Raw genomic sequence first — 18,941 nt, forward strand, 5'->3', positions numbered from 1 at the left:
GGGGCTACGCCAGGGAGGAAAGAGAGTATATTTTTCACTGATGCACCTGGGAGCCCAAGACTAGGGAACCCGCAAGGGCTGGGCCAGCATGTTATTGAAATTCTACAGTTATAAACTGGTACATTTCTATTGGAAACTGTTATGACTATACCCAGCAATATCTTCATAGCTATTGTCCTGGAATCCGACTCAGGTTCCTCAAGAATAATCTAGCAGAAGGAAAAATAAGAGAATAAGTAAATACATGAATAGCTATGTTTAAAAGCAGAGTATATTCCAATCTTACTTATAAAATTAAAAACCAGAAACATCTTTCAGTAGGGGTATATTTTAATCACTTATAATACATAAATGCAACTATGCACCCACTTAACATTATGAAGTCCATTTTGAAGTATGCCAAATGTTTAGACTAAAACACAGAATATAAAAGGTGTGCATTGACTTCATCTGCTGGAAAGCAATCATGGAGGGGTAGATCAGTCCTAAGTGTCCAATTCCCAATTCTTCTCCATAAGCTGACTGCATCTTTCCTGCTTAAAATGTCTTAACTAGTTACCTAGTTAGCTTCAAAAAGCGACAAAAAAAACAAACAAAAAAACAAAAACATGTATTTTACCAGACTGTGGATAAACAGGATATAATATTTCCTTGTCCCTATGACAGTAATACTTCCTGATTACTATGCATGTGTCTTAATCCATTCAGGCAGCTATAACAAAATATCCCAGACCGGGTGGCAAATAAACAACAGAAATTTATTTCTTATACTTGTGGAGACTAGAAGTCAAAGATCAAGGTGCTGGCAGGTTTGGTGTCTGGTGAGATCTCCCTCCCTGGTTCACAGATGGCCATCTTCTCGCTGTGTCCTCATGGCAGCAGTGGGGAGGAAGCTCTTTGAGGTCTCTTTTATAAGGGCACTAGTCCTATTCGTGAGGGCTCTTTTCTCATGCCTCCGAAAGGCCTCCTGTCCTAATGCCATCACATTGGGGGTTAACACGTGTATTTGGGGGACACAAAAACATTCAGTCCCTAACAATAAACTCCTGGCAACAGTGAGCTCAGACACCCATGTGGGAAGGAAATCTCAGGTCCTGGCCTGAACCAGAGTAGGCAGGGTCCCAGGCAAGTCACTGTCTCAGAGTGATAACGACACAATTCGTTTCCAGCAACAGGTTGGGGAGAAAAAACCAGGACAGGTCTTCACGTGGCTGTTTATTTTAGAAAGTGAATAAAACATGGCTTATTCTGTAAACTGCAAAAAGCAGGAACAATGTAGCCCTTGAGAGTCTGAGTGGCGCTCGGTTGCACGGGGCAAGGAGAGCAGCAGGCAAACCGAGCAAAGGAGGATCACTTGCAAAGTCACAGCGCTGAAGCCTCTCACTTGCACAGACGCCCTTCAAAGCCCTTTCCCATCACATGCGAGTTTACATCCCTTTTTGTACCTGATGTTTATTTGGCATTCTTTTCTTAAGGATGATTTTTAAGGTGTGCAAGCCTCACGCACACAAAACCTAGACCTGCTGTTGAGTACAGTTTCTATATATTAAAACTTGAGAGAGGGAGACAGCCAGACAGGCAGGTAGGTAGAGAGAGACAAAGAAAAAGACAGAAGAGATCCACTTGACAAAACAGCCAATTCAAAGCAGCTTAGTTTTTTAAAAAGTCCCGAGAAAATAGGAGACTCCAAAAGAATGGTTGATGCCATGCCAGCAGAAAATGCACCTGACCCAGATGCCTGGGTGGCTCAGCTGTTAAGCCTTCAACTCTTGGTTTTGGCTCAGGCCATGATCTCAGGGTCCTGGGATTTGACCCCCATAGGGTTCTATGCTCAGTGCAGGGTCTGCTTGAGATTCTCTCCTACTCTGTGCCCCTACTCCCCCCACCATGTGTGCTCTCTAAAATATACAAATAAATAAAATCTTGGGGTGCCTGGGTGGCTCAGTGGGTTAAAGCCTCTGCCTTCGACTCAGGTAATGATCCCAGAGTCCTGGGATTGAGCCCTGCATCAATCCGCTCAGCGGGGAGCCTGAGCTCTGCTCAGAGGGGAGCCTGCTTCCTCCTCTCGCTCTGCCTGCCTCTTTGCCTACTTGTGATCTCTGTCTAATGAATAAATAAATAATACATACAATCTTTTTTAAAAAGATTTTTATTTATTTATTTATTTATTTGACAGAGATTGAGAGAGCAGAAGCAAGGGGAGTGAATGGCAGAGGGAGAGGGAGAAGCAGACTTTCCGCAGAGCCCAATGCGGGACTCGATCCCAGGACCCTGCGATCATGACCTGAGCCAAAGGCAGACACAACCAACTGAGTCACCCAGGCGCCCCAAATAAAATCTTTTTTTTTTTTTAATTAACCTGCCCAGGAAATGATTAAGGAACTAACTTTTAAAGGATTCCAACATCAATAATGAAAAGTTTTCTGGAGCTTCCCTAAGGAAGCTGGGCAGAGAAAAATGCGCTAACATTTGCCATCCTTTGGGACTTGCCCACCCGACCTGAACTAGCTTTCATCCTTCTTTAATAAAATCTGCCATTACTGAATGTAGCCACTAGATGGTAGACGTGGCTTACTTGGCGTAATTATTTTGCGGCCTTGTGCTAAACATGAACCTTTCCTTTAATTCTTAAATCTCTGAAGTAAGTTTTGTGCTTTTCCTCACTTTTCCGATGAGACTTAGATCTGTTCAATAGCTTGCTCATATAGAATAAGATTTGCTACGACTAATTCGGGGGTTTGCCCGGTGAGATACATAGAAGTTAATTCTGTTGGCACAAAACAGGTGAATTGGAAAAAGACAGGCTAGAAAGGGTATGCCAGCTTTCTTCCTGCCTCCCTTGTGCCCCGAACTCTCCCTGCAGCTAGAAGATCCTGGGCCTTTCTCAAAGATGTTGTGGGGTCAGGGGTGCTCCGACCTCCACCTGCCTGGTGAGGGTTTCATCCCCTCCCAGGGGCCCCAGCAGGCACCTTGCTCAGAGCACTCAGGCGCCCACTAGCATTCAGGTCTGGCGGTGGGTCCCTGCGTGCACGGATCCCCGGCGCACGTGCTCTCCCTGGCTGCTCCCTACCTCCCTCCTGCATAATCAAAAGCTGAGAAAAATGGAGCACCCTTGGTCCCCATGGCTGCTTCTGGTCAAGGCAGGGTCACTCTAGAGAGCAAAAGACACTCACCAGAGCCAGCCTTGCAGTGCTTAACTTCTCTCCCTGCCGCTGGAAGTTTGGGGCATGTCATAAAATAGTCTTTTCATCTCTTTCCCTTGCCAAAGGCCCCAAAGGCCAGAGAGAAAAGTGAGTGGGAGTGGACACGGTCGCTTTCTGTCACACAGAGGACATGGCTCCGTTCTGACCAGCTTTGCAGAGCAATCCCTTCTGCCCCACCCCACCCTGCCCCAGGCCAGCCCCCACACACCAGATGTGCCCCTAACGCTTGGGCCACCATCAAAGCAGCATGTCTTGCAACAGAGAAAAGCCCAGGACCAGACGGCTTCACTGGTAAATCCTACCAAACATTTCAAAGAAGAATTAAAGCCAATCCTTTGCAAACTGCACCCAAAAAATGAAGAAGAGGGGGCACTTCCAAACTTATAGATGCCAGCATTACTTTGACCCAAGACAAAGACACCACAAGAAAGCTATAGGACAATATCCCTAATGAATAAAGATGCAAAACACCTCAACAAAATACTGGCAAAATGAATCCATTAGCACATTAAAAGGATCATGCCCCATGACCAAGTGGGATTTATCCCTTGAGTGCAAGCACTATTTCAATGTATAAAAATCTATTAATGCAATATATTAACAGAATAAAGGCTAAAAATCATATTATCTAAATAGATGCATTTAAAGCATTTAACAAAATGTAACACCCTTTCATGATAAAAACTCTCAACAAACTAGGAATAGAAGGAGCATATCTCAACATGGTAAAGGCCCACAGCTAAAACCACAGGTGAAAAACTGAAAGTTCTTAGAAAGTAAGAACACTCACTCTTGCCATGTCCATTCAACAGGCTTAGTGGGCCTTGCCAGAGCAATTGGCTCTGGCAAGATATAAATTGGAAAGGCAGAAGTAAATGTATCCCTGTTTAGAGAGGACATAATCTTATATACAGAAAACCCTAAAGATTCCATTAAAAATCTGTTAGAATAAGTACATTTAGTAAAGTTGCAGAATACAAAGTTAACATACAAAAATCAGCTGCATTAGGATACACTAAAAATAAACCATCTGAAAAAGAAGTAAGGAAAACAATTCTACTTCCAATAGCATCATAAAGAATAAAATACGTGGGGTGGGAGGTGCCTGGATAGCTCACTTAATTAAGTGTATGCTACTCAGGTCATGATCCCAGGGTCATGGATAGACCCCTATGCCAGGTCCCTACTCAGCGGGAGTCTGCTTCTCCTTCTCCCTTTGCCCCCGCCCTGCTCATTCTCTGTGTGTGTGTGTGTCTCTCTCTCTTTCTCTCTCAAATAAAGAAATAAATAAAAATCTTAAAAAAAAAAAAACTCATCAAATTAGAGTTATCCTACTTCAAACACATAGGGGAAGCTCTGGGGCTGTGTTCGCTTCACAGAGCACAGAGGCCTCAGAACGGGCCTCCTGAGCCTGGCAGGGCACACAGAGAGAGCAGGAGCTAGAGGAAGCCCACAAGAGCTCCCTCTATCCCCAAGAGAATTCTCCTTGTTCAAAAGATAGCGGTCTACTGAGCCATGTGCCAATCTGAATAAAAGTGGTCAGAGTTGTAAAAGAGAAATTTTAATTTATGCTGAAAAAACTTTTTAGGAGGCAACATCTTGATGTTAGTCAGAAGCAGGTAAATCATGGTGCTTTGCATTTTCTTTCAACACAGGGAGCACCTGAGATCCTACAGACAGGAAATGTGGGGAAGACAAGTCTAAAGACATATGCATCAGGTACACTCCAAAGTTCACCTGTGAACAAGACAGCAGCAATAAGCTAGATTATTTTAGCAGTTGAAAATTTTTTTAACTAATAATGCTCAATTAAAATCAAGTCAAATCTTTAAAGACATGTCCTAAAATATAATGAGAAACAGGAACCCCAATTTCGAACACCAAAGATTCTCATTTAAAATGTCCTTTCCCAGGGCTCCTGGGTGGCTCAGTCAGTTAAGTGTCTGCCTTTGGCTCAGGTCATGATCCCCAGGTCCTTGGATCAGGCCCCACATGGGGCTCCCTGCTCAGTCAGGAGCATGCTTCTCCCTTTCCCACTTCCCCTGCTTGTGTGCTCTTTCCCTGCATCAAATAAATAAATAAAATCTTTAAAAATAATAATAAAATAAAATCTCCTTTCCCAGGGTCCGTGGGTGGCTCAGTTAAATGCCCAACTCTTGATTTCAGCTCAGGTCATGATGGTGAGATCAAGTCCTGTGTGGGGCTCCACAGTGAGTGTGGACTCTGCCTGGGATTCTCTCTCTCCCTCTCCTTCTGCCCCTCTCACCACACACATACTCCTGCTTGCATGCATCTGTACACATGCTCTCTCTTTCTTAAAATTGAACAAATACATACATATATACATATTATCCTTTCCCGACAGTTACCCCACACCTGTTAATGGCTGGACCCATCCTTTTTTTCCTCCTTCCTATATACCCAGAGCTTCCAGTAGGAGGGCCTGCAACCCACTCTCTGCTTCTGACTTCTATCAGGCCAATTTCTGCTCTGTTCCCTGATGTAAAAACTATTTTATGAAAATAATAGCAAAATCCAGCATTTTCTTTGATGTGATTTTTTTTTTAAATGTGGTGTAGGTTACATTCTCCAAACTCTCTAGAATAAAGATGGAAGGTCCAAAATACAGAGTTGTGTGAATCTACTCCACATTTGCCACCAATGCAAGTGAGCCATAAGAACCCTTTGGAGCATGCAATGTACTCCCAGACCCAGCCATTGCTGTGATAACATCAGCTGGATGCCCCCCGCATTCTAGGCATCAGGCTAGGGGCTGAGGCCAAATTAATTCCTAAAGATTGTGCACATTCAGATAGATGAAGGGTACACATGAACTCTCTGTAATCTCTTTGTACTTTATCTGTAAATCTAAAATTATTCCCAAAATTACCTAAAAAAAAAAAAAAAAGATGTGTACACATGAGAATTTACAGTGATTCTAAGAAGTACTATTTCCTTCCATGCCCCTAAGTATTTGGGCCCACCCATCCCCTCCCCAGGCACTTTGCATGGTGCAGCCTCAAGGTCCCCACACCCTCAGGTGACATAGTCTGCTTCCACTGAGCGGACAGACACTTGGTAAAATACTCGAGTGCAGACCATATCTATCCTGCATCCATAGGGAGTTATATACTATGAAACCAACAAAGTTACATACTATGAAACAAACATTCTATAAAACAAACACAGGAAACAAGACAGAACATTTTACTGTGAGTTAACCTTCTAATTTATTACTGGAGAGAGAGTAATATTTACATTATTTCAGTTCATGTTCAAGAAAGGCTCCATGCAGCCTGACTGCTTACCTGGCTTCCTAGAATTCTTGGCAAAAAAACAACAACAACAAAAAAAAAAAAGAAAGAAAGAAAGTACTAGCCTAGACATAGCTCTTCCTAAAGAATCAGTCCGTTAGTAGTTCAGTTTCTATCATCTGGCATCCATGAAAACAACATTGGGTCATAGGAAACCTCAAGAAGACATCTTACAGGGCTTCTGAGAGTGAAATTTACTGAATTTGTCTGTGCAGCTACTCTACTCACTAGAGGGCATTCTATGCTCATGAGACATCTGTGGTGAAGAAAATAATGATCAAGACAATAAAATTACTTTGCTTATTTACTCATTTCTTATTTATACCCCATATCTCTTCACTGAAATTTGAGAGTACCAAAAATACACATTATAAGACTCAAAAAGGTAAGGAAATGGAGGGAAAGGAAAAACAAGATGGCGCCATGGAAGAGGTCAGAATCTTAATGGTAGTCCATTAGCCGTAGAAAGTCTTCCCACTTCTTTTTTTTTTTTTTTTAAGATTTTATTTATTTATTTGACAGATAGAGATCACAAGTGGGTAGAAAGGCAGTTAGAGAGAGAGAGGGAGGAGGAAGCATGCTCCCTGCCAAGCAGAGAGCCCGATGCGGGGCTGGATCCCAGGACTCTGGGATCATGACCCGAGCCGAAGACAGAGGCTTTAACCCATTGAGCCACCCAGGCACCCCAGGTCTTCCCACTTCTAAAACGTACTCAGCACTACTACTCAGAACTACAATTCTGGTGTGGATAACAAGCCAGGATCTTAAAACAGAGGTCATAACTTGCAATTATGCTTACCTTTCTTTCGCGACTCTCAGAAAGTTTTTGGAAAACATTTTGGTTTCGCTGCCCTGTTTGCTGGTCGATGCAAATTATCTGGCATCTGTGACAAGGCCCTGAAACCTGGAAGGTGAGAAGGGAAAAGACAACATTTCCATGAAAGTGACCAGACATTCCCACTGGGCAGGGAAGAAACTGAGTGCAAGAGGCAGAATCCAGCTCCACTCACACAGGGGGCTTATCATACTCTGACTACAAGGAGCCAGAACAGGGCACCTCCTCACAGGGTCCTGGGGAATCATCCGTGTTTGCTCATCAGCTGAAAACCTGCTGCTTCAGGGCTTTGTAAAGAAAGAAAAGAGTGGTTGCAGATCTTGGATGATTATCTCTGGTTTCTTCCTGGATTCTCCCAGGAAGAAAAAAACTAACTGATTGTAGAGTAAACTAGGAGAAAATAAATATCCACAGCCCCAGCACAGAGTCACCAGTAAGAACCTTACTGTGTCCATGACCCTCTGACCCAGAAATTTCACTACCAGGAATTTCACAGAAGAAAAGAACCACAGCTGGGGCATCTGGGTGACTCTTGGTTTTGGCTCAGGTCACGATCTCAAGATTATGAGATCGAGCCCCACATGTGGCCTCTATGCTCAGCTCCAAGTCTGCTCAAGACTGTCTCCTTCTCCCTCTGCCCCTCCTGCTTGTACAAGCACTTTCTCTCAAATAAATAAATCTTTAGAAAAGAAAAGAAATGAATCACAAGTACAAACAAAGCTTCATGTACAAGGATCGTTCTCACATTATGTGTAGTAGGGGAAATCTGGGAGTATCTTAAACATCAAACAGTAGAGAAGAATGGCCACACTCAATGTATGTATCATGCAGGTATTAAAATTAATCTAGAAAGGGCTTGAAATAAAAGGGGAAGTATTTATGTCTATAACTGAGATAAGTAGGAAACAAAATCACATGTGTATTCATGTATATATGTATATATATGTGTCTTAACAGGGGTCATACCATATAGTAGAATGTCTATTAGTCTGTCATGAGCACGAATTGCTCCACAACGAGAAAATCTCCCATAAATGTTAACACAAAAAAAGAAAGTATGCACTTGGCAGTAACAAAATGCTTCTTTTTTTGCACATATAAAAAGGGCAAAGGCACTTGATTTTCTCCTTCAGATCTCTGCTCACTCATGGGCAAACACAAAGTATGCACTGAAATCAGAAACAACTAAATGTGGATGTGTCTTGGCCTGTTCCGATTGCTCTCCTTCTGGCTGGTGGGCACCAAGCCAGGGGAAACATAACCTCACTGTGGTACCAAAGTCAGGATGTGCAGGCCTCCATAAGCAGCGAGGGGGTGTTGTACGGGGCTCTGCCCAGCACTGGCCCTGATCCCGGGCCGACATACCACCTCTCAAAGCCTCATTTCATCATCCAACCCCTTAGCTTGACTCAGTGAGAATTCCAGATACTAATTCTAGGATGCAAAGCCCAGACCTGGCACTTAGTCATGCTCAAACGTGGAAGCTCTCATGATTATACATAAGAATCCCTCAGATGGAATAAGACTTCCATAAGATCAGAAGACTAAACCCACCAGGATCAAGAACAGAACATTCTATTTTCTCTGCCTAGGATATTATACCCCTCTGAAGCTGCTGAGCCATGACCCTCAGAGATGTCCCCAGCAAATGTGGTCCCGAGAGGAAAGTATACAGCAGTACAAGCCTTTTTCAAGAAACAAGAAAGGTCTCAAGTACACAACCTAACCCTATACCTAAAGGAGCTGGAGAAAGAACAGCAAAGAAAGCCTAAACCCAGCAACAAAAGATAAATAATAAAGATCAGAGCAGAAATCAGTGAAATAGAAACCAAAAGAATGGTATAACAGATCAACAAAACTAGGAGGTGGTTCTCTGAAAGAATTAATAAGATTGACAAACTCCTGGCTAGACTTATCAAAAAGAAAAGAGAAAGGACCCAAATTAATAAAATCATGAGGAGAGATCACAACCAACACCAAAGAAATACAAACAATTATAAGAACATACTATGAGAAAATATACACCAGCAAATTTGACAATCTGGAAGAAATAGATGCATTCCTAGAGACATGTAAACCACCATAACTGAACCAGGAAGAAACAGAAAACCTGAACAGACCCATAACCAGTAATGAGATTGAAGCAGTCATCAGAAATTCCCAACAAACAAGAGTCCAGGGCTATTGGCTTCCCAGGAGCATTCCACCAGACAGTTAAAGATTAACAACTATTCATCTGAAACTGTTCCAAAAAATAGAAATGGAAGAAAACTGCCAAACTCATTTTATGAGGCCAGCATTATCTTGATCCCCAAACCAGACAAAGACCCCATCAAAAAGGAAAATTACAGACCAATATCCCTGATGAACACAGATGCAAAAATTCTCACCAAAATACTAGCCAATAGGATCCAACACACATTAAAAGGATTTTTCATCACTACCAAGTGGGATTTATTCCTGGGCTGCAAGGCTGGTTCAATATCCACAAGTCAATCAATGTGATACAATGCATCAATAAAGGAAAGAACAAGAACCATATAATACCCTCAAAAGATGCTGAAAAAGCATTTGACAGAGTACAGCATCCTTTCTTGATCAAAACTCTTCAAAGTGTAGGGATAGAGGGTACATACCTCAATATCATCAAAGCCATCTATGAAAAACCCACAGTGAGTATCATTCTCAATGGAAAAAAAACTGAGAGCTTTTCCACTAAGATCAGGAATATGGCAGGGATATCCACTATCACCACTGCTATTCAACATAGTACTAGAAGTCCTAGCCTCAACAATCAGACAACAAAAAGAAATTAAAAGCATCCAAATTGGCAAAAAAGAAGTCAAACTCTCACTCTTTGCAGATGATATGATACTTTATGTGAAAAACCTAAAAGACTCGATTCCAAAACTGCTAGAACTCATACAGGAATTCAGTGAAGTGGCAGGATATAAAATCAATACACATAAATCAGTTGCATTTATATATACCAACAACAAGACAGAAGAAAGAGAAATTAAGGAGTCAATCCTATTTACAATTGCACCCCAAACCATAAGATACCTAGGAATAAACCAAAGAGGCCAAGAATCTGTACTCAAAAAAGTGTAAAGTACTCAGGAAAAAATTGAGGAAGACACAAAAAAATGGAAAAATGTTCCACGCTCATGGATTGGAAGAACAAATATTGTGAAAATGTCTATGCTACCTAAAGCAATCTACACATTTAATGCAATCCCTATCAAAATCCCACCCATTTTTTTCAAAGAAATCAAACAAATAATCCAAAAATTTATATGGAACCAGAAAAGACCCTGAATAGCCAGAGGAATATTGAAAAAGAAAGCCAAAGTTGGTGGCATCACAATTCCAGACTTCAACTTCAAGCTCCATCACAAAGCTATAATCATCAAGACAGTATGGTACTGGCACAAAAGCAGACACATAGATCAATGGAACAGAATAGAAAGCCCAGAAATAGACCCTCAACTCTATGGTCAACTAATCTTCGACAAAGCAGGAAAGAATGTCCAATGGAAAAAAGACAGTCTCTTCAACAAACGGTGTTGGGAAAATTGGACAGCCACATGCAAAAAAAAAAAAAATGAAACTGGACCATTTCCTTACACCCCACACAAAAATAGACTCAAAATGGATGAAAGACCTCAATGTGAGACAGGAATCCATCAAAACCCTTGAGGAGAACACAGGCAGCAACCTCTTCAACCTCAGCCACAGCAACTTCTTCCTGGAAACATGGCCAAGGGCAAGGGAAGCAAGGGCAAAAATGAGCTATCGGGACTTCATCAAGATGAAAGGTATTTGCATAGCAAAGGAAACAGTCAACAAAACCAAAAGACAACTGACAGAATGGGAGAAGATATTTGCAAATGACATATCAGATAAAGGGCTAGTATCCAAAATATATGAAAAACTTCTCAAACTCAACACCCAAAGAACAAAGAATCCATTCAAGAAATGGACAAAAGACATGAACAGACATTTCTGCAAAGAAGACATCCAGATGGCCAACAGACTCATGAAAAGGTGTTCAATATCAGTTGGCATCTGGGAAATACAAATCAAACCACAATGAGATACCACCTCACACCAGTCAGAATGGCTAAAATTAACCAGTCAGGAAACAACAGTCATTGGTGATGTGGAAAAGGGGGAAGGAATCCTGCTACACTGTTGGTAGGAATGCAGGCTGGTACAGCCACTCTGGAAAACAGCATGGAGGTTATTCAAAAAGTTGAAAATAGAGCTACCCTACAACCCAGCAATTGCACTACTGGGTATTTACCCTAAAGATACAAATGTAGTGATCTGAAGGGGCACATGCACCCCAATGTTTATAGCAGCAATGTGCACGATAGCCAAACAACTATGGAAATAACCTAGATGTTCATCAACAGATGAAGGGATAAAGAAGATATGGTATATGTGTATATGTATGTGTGTATACACACACACACACACACACACACACACACACACACACACACACTGGAATAGTATGCAGGCATCAAAAGAAACGAAATCTTGCCATTTGCAAAGACGTGGATGGAACTAGAGGGTATTACACTGAGTGAAATAAGTTATTCAGAGAAAGACAATTATCATATGAGCTCTCTGATATGATGAATTTGAAAGGCAGAAGGGGGGTTATGGGGGTGGGAAAGGAAAAAAATGAAACAAGATGGGGTCAGGAGGGAGACAAACCATGAGACTCTTAATCTCACAAAACAGAGGGTTGCGAGGGGGTGGGGTGGGGGATAGGGTGGCTGGGTAATGGATACTGGGGAGGGTATGTGCTATGGTGTGTTATGAAGTGTGTAAGCCTGATGATTCACAGACCTGTACTCCTGGGGCTAATAATACATTATATGATAATGAAGAAGAAGAAGAACAATAACAACAAGAGGAAGAAGAAAGAAGGAGGAGGAGGAGGAGAAGAGATGTCCCACAGAAGGGATGTCCCACCAGCCCTGGACCTGGGGGCCCCATCCAACAGACAACACTTCAAGTAAAAATCCTGTCACTTTGGTAAAAAGACTCTCTCTTAAAACAGTTTCTCAAACTGGCAGAAGGAAAGATATTTTCCAGGTACTTCTTTATAACACCAAGACAAAGAAATCAATTTTCTTAAACCATTGTCATTTTTAAGCTTTTTTTCTAGTACTCTTTTATCCATTGGGATTTTTTTAAATTATTTAGAGTGGGGTGCCCGGGTGGCTCAGTGTGTTAAAGCCTCTGCCTTCGGCTTAGGTCATGATTCCAGGGTCCTGGGATGGAGCCTGACATCAGGCTCTCTGCTCAGCAGGGAGCCTGCTTCCTCCTCTCTCTCTGCCTGCTTCTCTGACTACTTGTGATCTCTATCTGTCAGATAAATAAATAAAATCTTTTTTTAAAAGTTGTTTACAAGGATACATATTCTTTGAAAAATAACTCAAATGATACAGAAGTTTTAAGAATTAAAAGAGGAGCTCTTGGGTGGTTCAGTTGGTGAAACATCTGCCTTCAGCTCAGGTCATGATCCTGGGGTCTGGGGTAGCAGAACTGAGCCCAGCAGGGGACTCCCTGCCTGATAGGGAGCCCGCTTCTTCCTCTCCCTCTGCCTGCTGCTCCCTGCTGCGTGTGCTTTCTCACTCTCTTTCAAATAAATAAATAAAATCTTTAAAAAAAGAATTAGGAAAGAAAGCACTCAGCAGTGGCCTCCCTCTCTGTCCCCAGAGGCAAGCAGCTGCTAGCAAGGCTGTAAGTTTGACTCTGGCTTACAGCAGGACACTCCCTGGGCTCTTAGAGGCCACCCCATGCCCTCCCTGTTGGCATGACTTCACAATACATATTAGACGCCCTCCTATGTCTGTACTCAGAGACGACCCCATTCTTGGGCTTTGCCATGATGCCTGGCATTCCTGGGGACTGATGTTCCCCATTATGCTATGAAGCCATGTAAACAGTTTCTAATTCTTTGCTCTTGTCACTGATATGTGATAAAGGTCTTAATCCACACAAACTTCTTTGCCATTTAACATTTTTTTAGCGTCGGGCTCTTTAAATGAGATTCTCAATTTACCCTAAAGATAAAGGCAACAGGTATCAAAGTTTTAATGACTTGATGATCCCCAGGGAAAAATTACTTTCTAAAGGAGATGTGCTAAATCTTTTGCATTGCCAACAGCCTCCGCTTTAGTACTAGCATCGGCAAACGTCTTTTAAGCAGTTAGTTTTTAGAAGACACAGTACTAACTACAGTTGCTACTTTTTAGTGCCTACACAAAACTACATTGTATAAATATAGCACAACTTATTTAACCAATCTCCCTTTTGTAGATACACAGGATGTCCTCCAGTTTTCCATATTTATAAAAGCACTATAATAAGCAAGATTGTAATACTGCTCTGCACGCTTGTATGACAGTATTTTATGGAATAGACTTCTGCCAGTGAAAGTTATTAGGTCAAAGGGCTGGCATATTTTTACTTTTATTAATGTTTATTAAAAGCAGTGACCTAAAAAAAAAGAAAAGCATCTCAGGAAAGTTTCTTAAAGACTCTTTCCTATAAACTTGAGAGGCAGGGTTGGGGGCCATAGCGGGTAGGGAGGGAAAAAATAAAACAAGATGGGACTGGGGAGGGAGACAAAACATAAAAGACTCTTGATCTCATGAAACAAACTGAGGGTTGCTGGGGGGTGGGGGCGGGAATAGGGTGGATGGGTGACAGACTTTGGAGATGGTATATGCTATGGTGAGCCCTGTGAAGTGTGTAAGCCTGATGATTCACAGACCTGTATCCGTGATGCAAATAATACATTCTATGTTAATTAAAAAAAAAAAATGTAAGAACACAAATAGCCAAGAAAAATGGAGGAGGTAGAAACATAAAATTCTTAGTCTGGAGTATTATCTCCTTTATTGGGGAGAATTGAGGATTAGGAGGGATGTGGGGTCACTCTACTCATACCTACGGTCTTGTCATACTTATTAGTAACATTCCATTTATTGTAAGGTCACCCAGGATAAGGAGAAAGACGTGAATATCTAAAATTACTACTAAAATGCCAAAAGGCAAACAGATTGGTCCCTGGCTAAGAGAGTAAGCAAGAAACACCTCAGATTTTCTAATCAAAGGCTCAGAATTGTCAGTCCTCGTTATGTAAATTTTGTAATCCTTCTAGTCTGCTGCTTCATTCAGGAACGGTATGCACACTCTGGAATGATGGACACAGTTAACAAACAGGAGGGAAAGCGATGAAATGGTGCTCACAAGATTCACAGATGTGGGGCATGCGCACAGAGGTGAGGAGAGAGAGGAGGAGGGAGAGAAAAAATAGATTTGAGGCCTACAAAAAAAAAAAAAGACTCTTTCCTGTATTTCTGTCCCCGAGTACCTGAAGAGGCACAGGTGTTCTTGTTTTCAGGACTCATTGTGACCGTGAAAGGAAACTAGTTCAAGTTCTTTCGCTTTCTTCTTTTCTTCCTTTATTTCTCCCTCCTTCTCTCCATTTCTCAAACACCATAGATTAATGCCGGTCTGGTATCAGGCAGGATACGAGAGCAAGTGTCTTAAAGACACAGCAGGAAAAAAAAAAAAAAAAAAAAAGACACAGCAGGGACACAGCAATGGGAAATCAGAAGGAGAAGAGGAGGTCAGGAGTCAGGGATGAGGGGGGCAGGAGGGGGGAAGGTTGGTGCCAGAGACAGGTCTATGGGAATGAATGTCAGACAGAGAAGAGATTGCTTTCTTCAAGGGGGAGTGGCTGCCAGGATAAGAGGAACTTTGGGGAGTTAAATGGATAAAAGAAATTCTTTAGGACTTTTTGTGCCACGCAATTCAACTGCCTTCTAAAACCTCAGACCTCTGACGTTCTTCAGTAAAGATTTTGGTGCTTGTTTCCTGCTTTTCTGGGTATTACAGTGCTGTTCCTTCCAAATGCAGAGCCTTCCTTCCAATTTGTTCCTTCCAAATGCAGAGCCGGGACACAAGTGACAGCCACTTATACCATCAAATAATAACACTCTTATCACAATAGTTTCACCCCCCCACTAAGAACAGAGCACATTCCCTGCAGATGACCCATTCTTCCGTCCCTAGCTCTTCCTTATCTTTCCTGGCTACTCGTTCTCTCAACAGCTCCTGAGCATGTTGAGTCCTGAGACCAGGACTGTTCTGGGCTTTAGAGGGACAGCAGGAAACAAAACATACTTGGGCCACCCCACCTTGTGTGCTCTGAAGGCATACAGAGGTGCCACGCAGAGTTGAACCTTCCCAAGGAGGGGACATCTGAGTGGAGGCCCTAAGTGGCTGCAGGAAGAGCATGCCAGGCAGGAGGGACAGCAGGAGCAAAGGCACTGAGACAGGAAGCATGGCACGTTTAGGAAATGGAGAGAAGGGCCATGTGGCAGGCGGGGGAGGGCTGGTAAGCTCCCAGACACCGGAGAAGTCAGAGGACTCGGGTTTCAGGGGCCCTCATTGGCTCCAAGGAAGAATGCAGGTTTTAGCCTAAGACTTCCTCCCATCCCACATGATTTGGGGAGCTCAGAGGCTGGGTAGAGAGGGCAGACCATGGCTTTGTCTTTGACGACGAGCTCCTCCACAAGGGCTGGCAAGGCCAGAAGGCAGAGTGAGGGAAGAAGGTGGAGTGGCCGTGGGCACTAAGGGAACATCAGGTGTCTGGATCTTCTGCCACAAGCCCCTGACGGCAGGAAAGTCCAACAGGTTCCAAGAGGATAAAGTTCTCACAGACACAAGCATTCTAAGAAAACAGAGTTTAAGCCTAAACACAGTGATATGGTGAGGAGGCACTGAGCCCGCGATCACCAGTACACTACATATTTTCTCTGCCCCATGGAAGGGACCACTGCCACCTTCGTGGGGAATAAGCCCTGGGTCCTTCCAGAGGGAGCCCCAGAATGCGATGTCACACACTCACCTGCTGAAGTTTGGCGGGGCAGAGTCAAAGCCAGGGAGGGCTTCCCGCCTACCACCCTCCTGGCCTCGAATAGAGGTCAGTTTCCATTCGCAACCCTTGAGGAAGGAACCGAACTTCCCCCAGCTCACCTGGAAATGCAAGGAACCAATTGAAATCTCATCCCACTTCTCTTCTTCAAAAGCCCTTGTTCCGTTGGTAATAATATTGGCACGGAACCGTGAGATGAGGTCTTCCATTGAGAATAATTCCTCCTTTCCATTCTCATCACTGTTTAAGACATATCAAATGGGGGGGGGGGAATGGGGAGGAGTGGATAATTGCACTGTTGTAATTATCCAACATTTCTAGCACTCGATGCCTGACTTCACCAACTGTCCTCTGGCCTGAAGCCTAGATGATCAGAACAAGCTTCTACCACAAGTGGAAGGCCAACAGAACACCCATCTGTTAAACAGACCTTGAGGGTGTCCCCTGGGAGATAGTCTCACCTCCATGGACAGGCCTCCTAGAACTGGTGGCAAGGATGAGTAGATCTTAGCTGAAGAGATGAACGACTCTGGAAACCAAGTGAACGGGGATCAAGTAAACCAACTTCTATATAAATATCCATTCTACAGGGTGAGTCTGGACGAGGCGTTTAGGGAGCATCGATAGGCTTAATTACCAAGGATCTATAATGTTCCAAAAGCTCATACTCTTTTTGGATATTAGAACATCACAAAGCAACAGCAAGTACATTCCCCACAGAGGACAGACTGGTGGTTACCAGAGGCGGGGCGGGGGGGGGGGCAGGCAAAATGGGTGAAGGGAGTCGAAAGATACAAGCTTCCAGTCATAAAATACCTACGTCACAGGGATGTAACCTACAGCATGATGACTATAGTTATTAACACTGTGCTGCATATTTGGAAGTTGCTAAGAGAAAAATCTTAAAAGCTCCCATCACAAGAAAAAGAATTATCAACTACATATGGGGGCAGATGTTAAGCAAACTTATTGTGGGGATTGTTTCTCAATATATATAAATATTGAATCATTATATCATATATCTGAAGCTAATGTAATAGTGTATGTTGATTATAGCTCAATAAAAACAAATTCACTTCCTAGCTTCCAGCCTGTTTGCAGTTTTAACTAGCATATTAGTTAAAATAACTAATTTTATTAGCTATTTTAATGAAATTTAATTTAAATTTTTGTAACTCTTGTTTACAATTTTTGTTTACTGCCATGAGGCCCCATGAAATGACTTTCTTTTTTTTTTTTTTTTTTTTTTAAGATTTGTATTTATTTATTTATTTTTTTTTTAATTTTTTATTTTTTATAAACATATATTTTTTATGACTTTCTGAGCCTCCAAGCACCCCTTCCCCCATGGGAAAAAGCACTGGGGAAAAAAAAAAAGCCTCTGAAAACTTCAACAAAAAAAAAAAACCACACTGTACGATCCCGTTATATCAGGTTCGAGAACAGGTGAAACTGTGGTGAACAAAATCAGAATACCAGTGACCTTTGGCAGGACTGACTAGAAGGGGATACGAGGAAGATTCGTGGTTTACTAGGAATATTCTCTACTTGATCTGGGTGGTGGTTAAATGGGCATATACATCTGTAAAAATTCACTGAGCTATGGGCTTACGATTTTTGTACTTTGTTGTGCTTCAGTAACAAAATCTTTTAAGTTGGGGGGTGGGGCAGAATTCTTAAGTAGGAGTGGCATTTTCCCTGGAAACAGAACCTGAAAGGCTCTGGTGGAGGATAAGGCCACATCGCCATCCCCTCCCCGAGCAGGGAATGGTGTGTGAAAAGCCAGGAGCCAGGAGAACCCCATCTAGTTTTGATACTGCGTGTGACTCCCATGACCAAAGAGTAGGATGGTTTCCTCATCTGAAATGCAAGGGCTCACACTTTCCAGTCCTAAAATCCTTTGATTCTGGATTTACCTTCCAAGTTACAAACCCTCCTTCTGTGCTTTGTGAAAGGAAAAACTTGATGTTCAAAAGCTATCGTGGTCAGCATATGATTATAGAGTCTATCAAATTTGAAAGTAGAACAGAGACACCAACCAGAGAGTCCCAAGCGACCCTCCCAGGTTCTAGAAACAGGCTGGTCCTCCTCGCTCCTCCCCGCCCCACCCACTTCCTGCTCCCCAGCCCTACATTCAACCAGGAAGTATGGCCCCCCTTCTGGTAGGAACCAGGATGCAGCAAGCCTGTCTCTACCTCCTAGTTTTGCACACCACAAATCCCAGACGACCACTGCCCTGCTCTCTCCAGGGCTCTAGGGACCTGGGGAGGAGTGTCACACGGTGCCAGAACAGCTTTGTGAACAGCCAGGGACCTGCCACTGCATCAAACTTCTGTACCCAAGGAAGGCGAGCTGGGCCATGGCCGGGGAACTCTGTTGTGTGGTTTTACCAAAGGCTATAAAGAGGAATTACTACAAACAGTGCATCTGTGTCATTTTTATTAAGCTGTATCAATACATGCTTATGAGCATGCACACATGTGCCCAGGACCACAGGGCATGTGAGTCACAGGATCCCCAGCTTGTGATGACAGGCGTGGGCACAGCTCTCCTGGCCGATGGACTAAGGACAAGCAGCTGGTCCCAGCTCTCACATAGTAATGGGCTGATTTTTTTGCCCT

At 42.9% G+C, this 18,941-nt stretch overlaps 1 protein-coding gene across 4 annotated transcripts in view; it reads right to left on the reverse strand.

Annotated features, from left to right (window-relative positions):
- Positions 1-312: 312 nt before the first annotated feature.
- MOCOS (molybdenum cofactor sulfurase) overlaps positions 313-18,941 on the reverse strand; it is a 61,225-nt gene continuing 42,596 nt past the window's right edge. For 3 of the 4 annotated variants that reach the window (XM_059140283.1, XM_059140281.1, XM_059140284.1), the window contains 3 exons: positions 16,422-16,560; positions 7,317-7,421; positions 4,749-4,940 (listed from right to left, as the gene is read on the reverse strand). In XM_059140283.1, the coding sequence (XP_058996266.1) occupies positions 4,809-4,940; positions 7,317-7,421; positions 16,422-16,560 (376 nt within the window). In that variant the 3' untranslated portion in view covers positions 4,749-4,808. Of the gene's footprint in view, positions 968-4,748; positions 4,941-7,316; positions 7,422-16,421; positions 16,561-18,941 lie in introns of those variants that run through there. The other variant, XM_059140282.1, reaches the window with a different exon arrangement.

The sequence above is a fragment of the Mustela lutreola genome, chromosome 11 (genome assembly GCF_030435805.1).
Source record: "Mustela lutreola isolate mMusLut2 chromosome 11, mMusLut2.pri, whole genome shotgun sequence".
NCBI lineage: Eukaryota > Metazoa > Chordata > Mammalia > Carnivora > Mustelidae > Mustela > Mustela lutreola.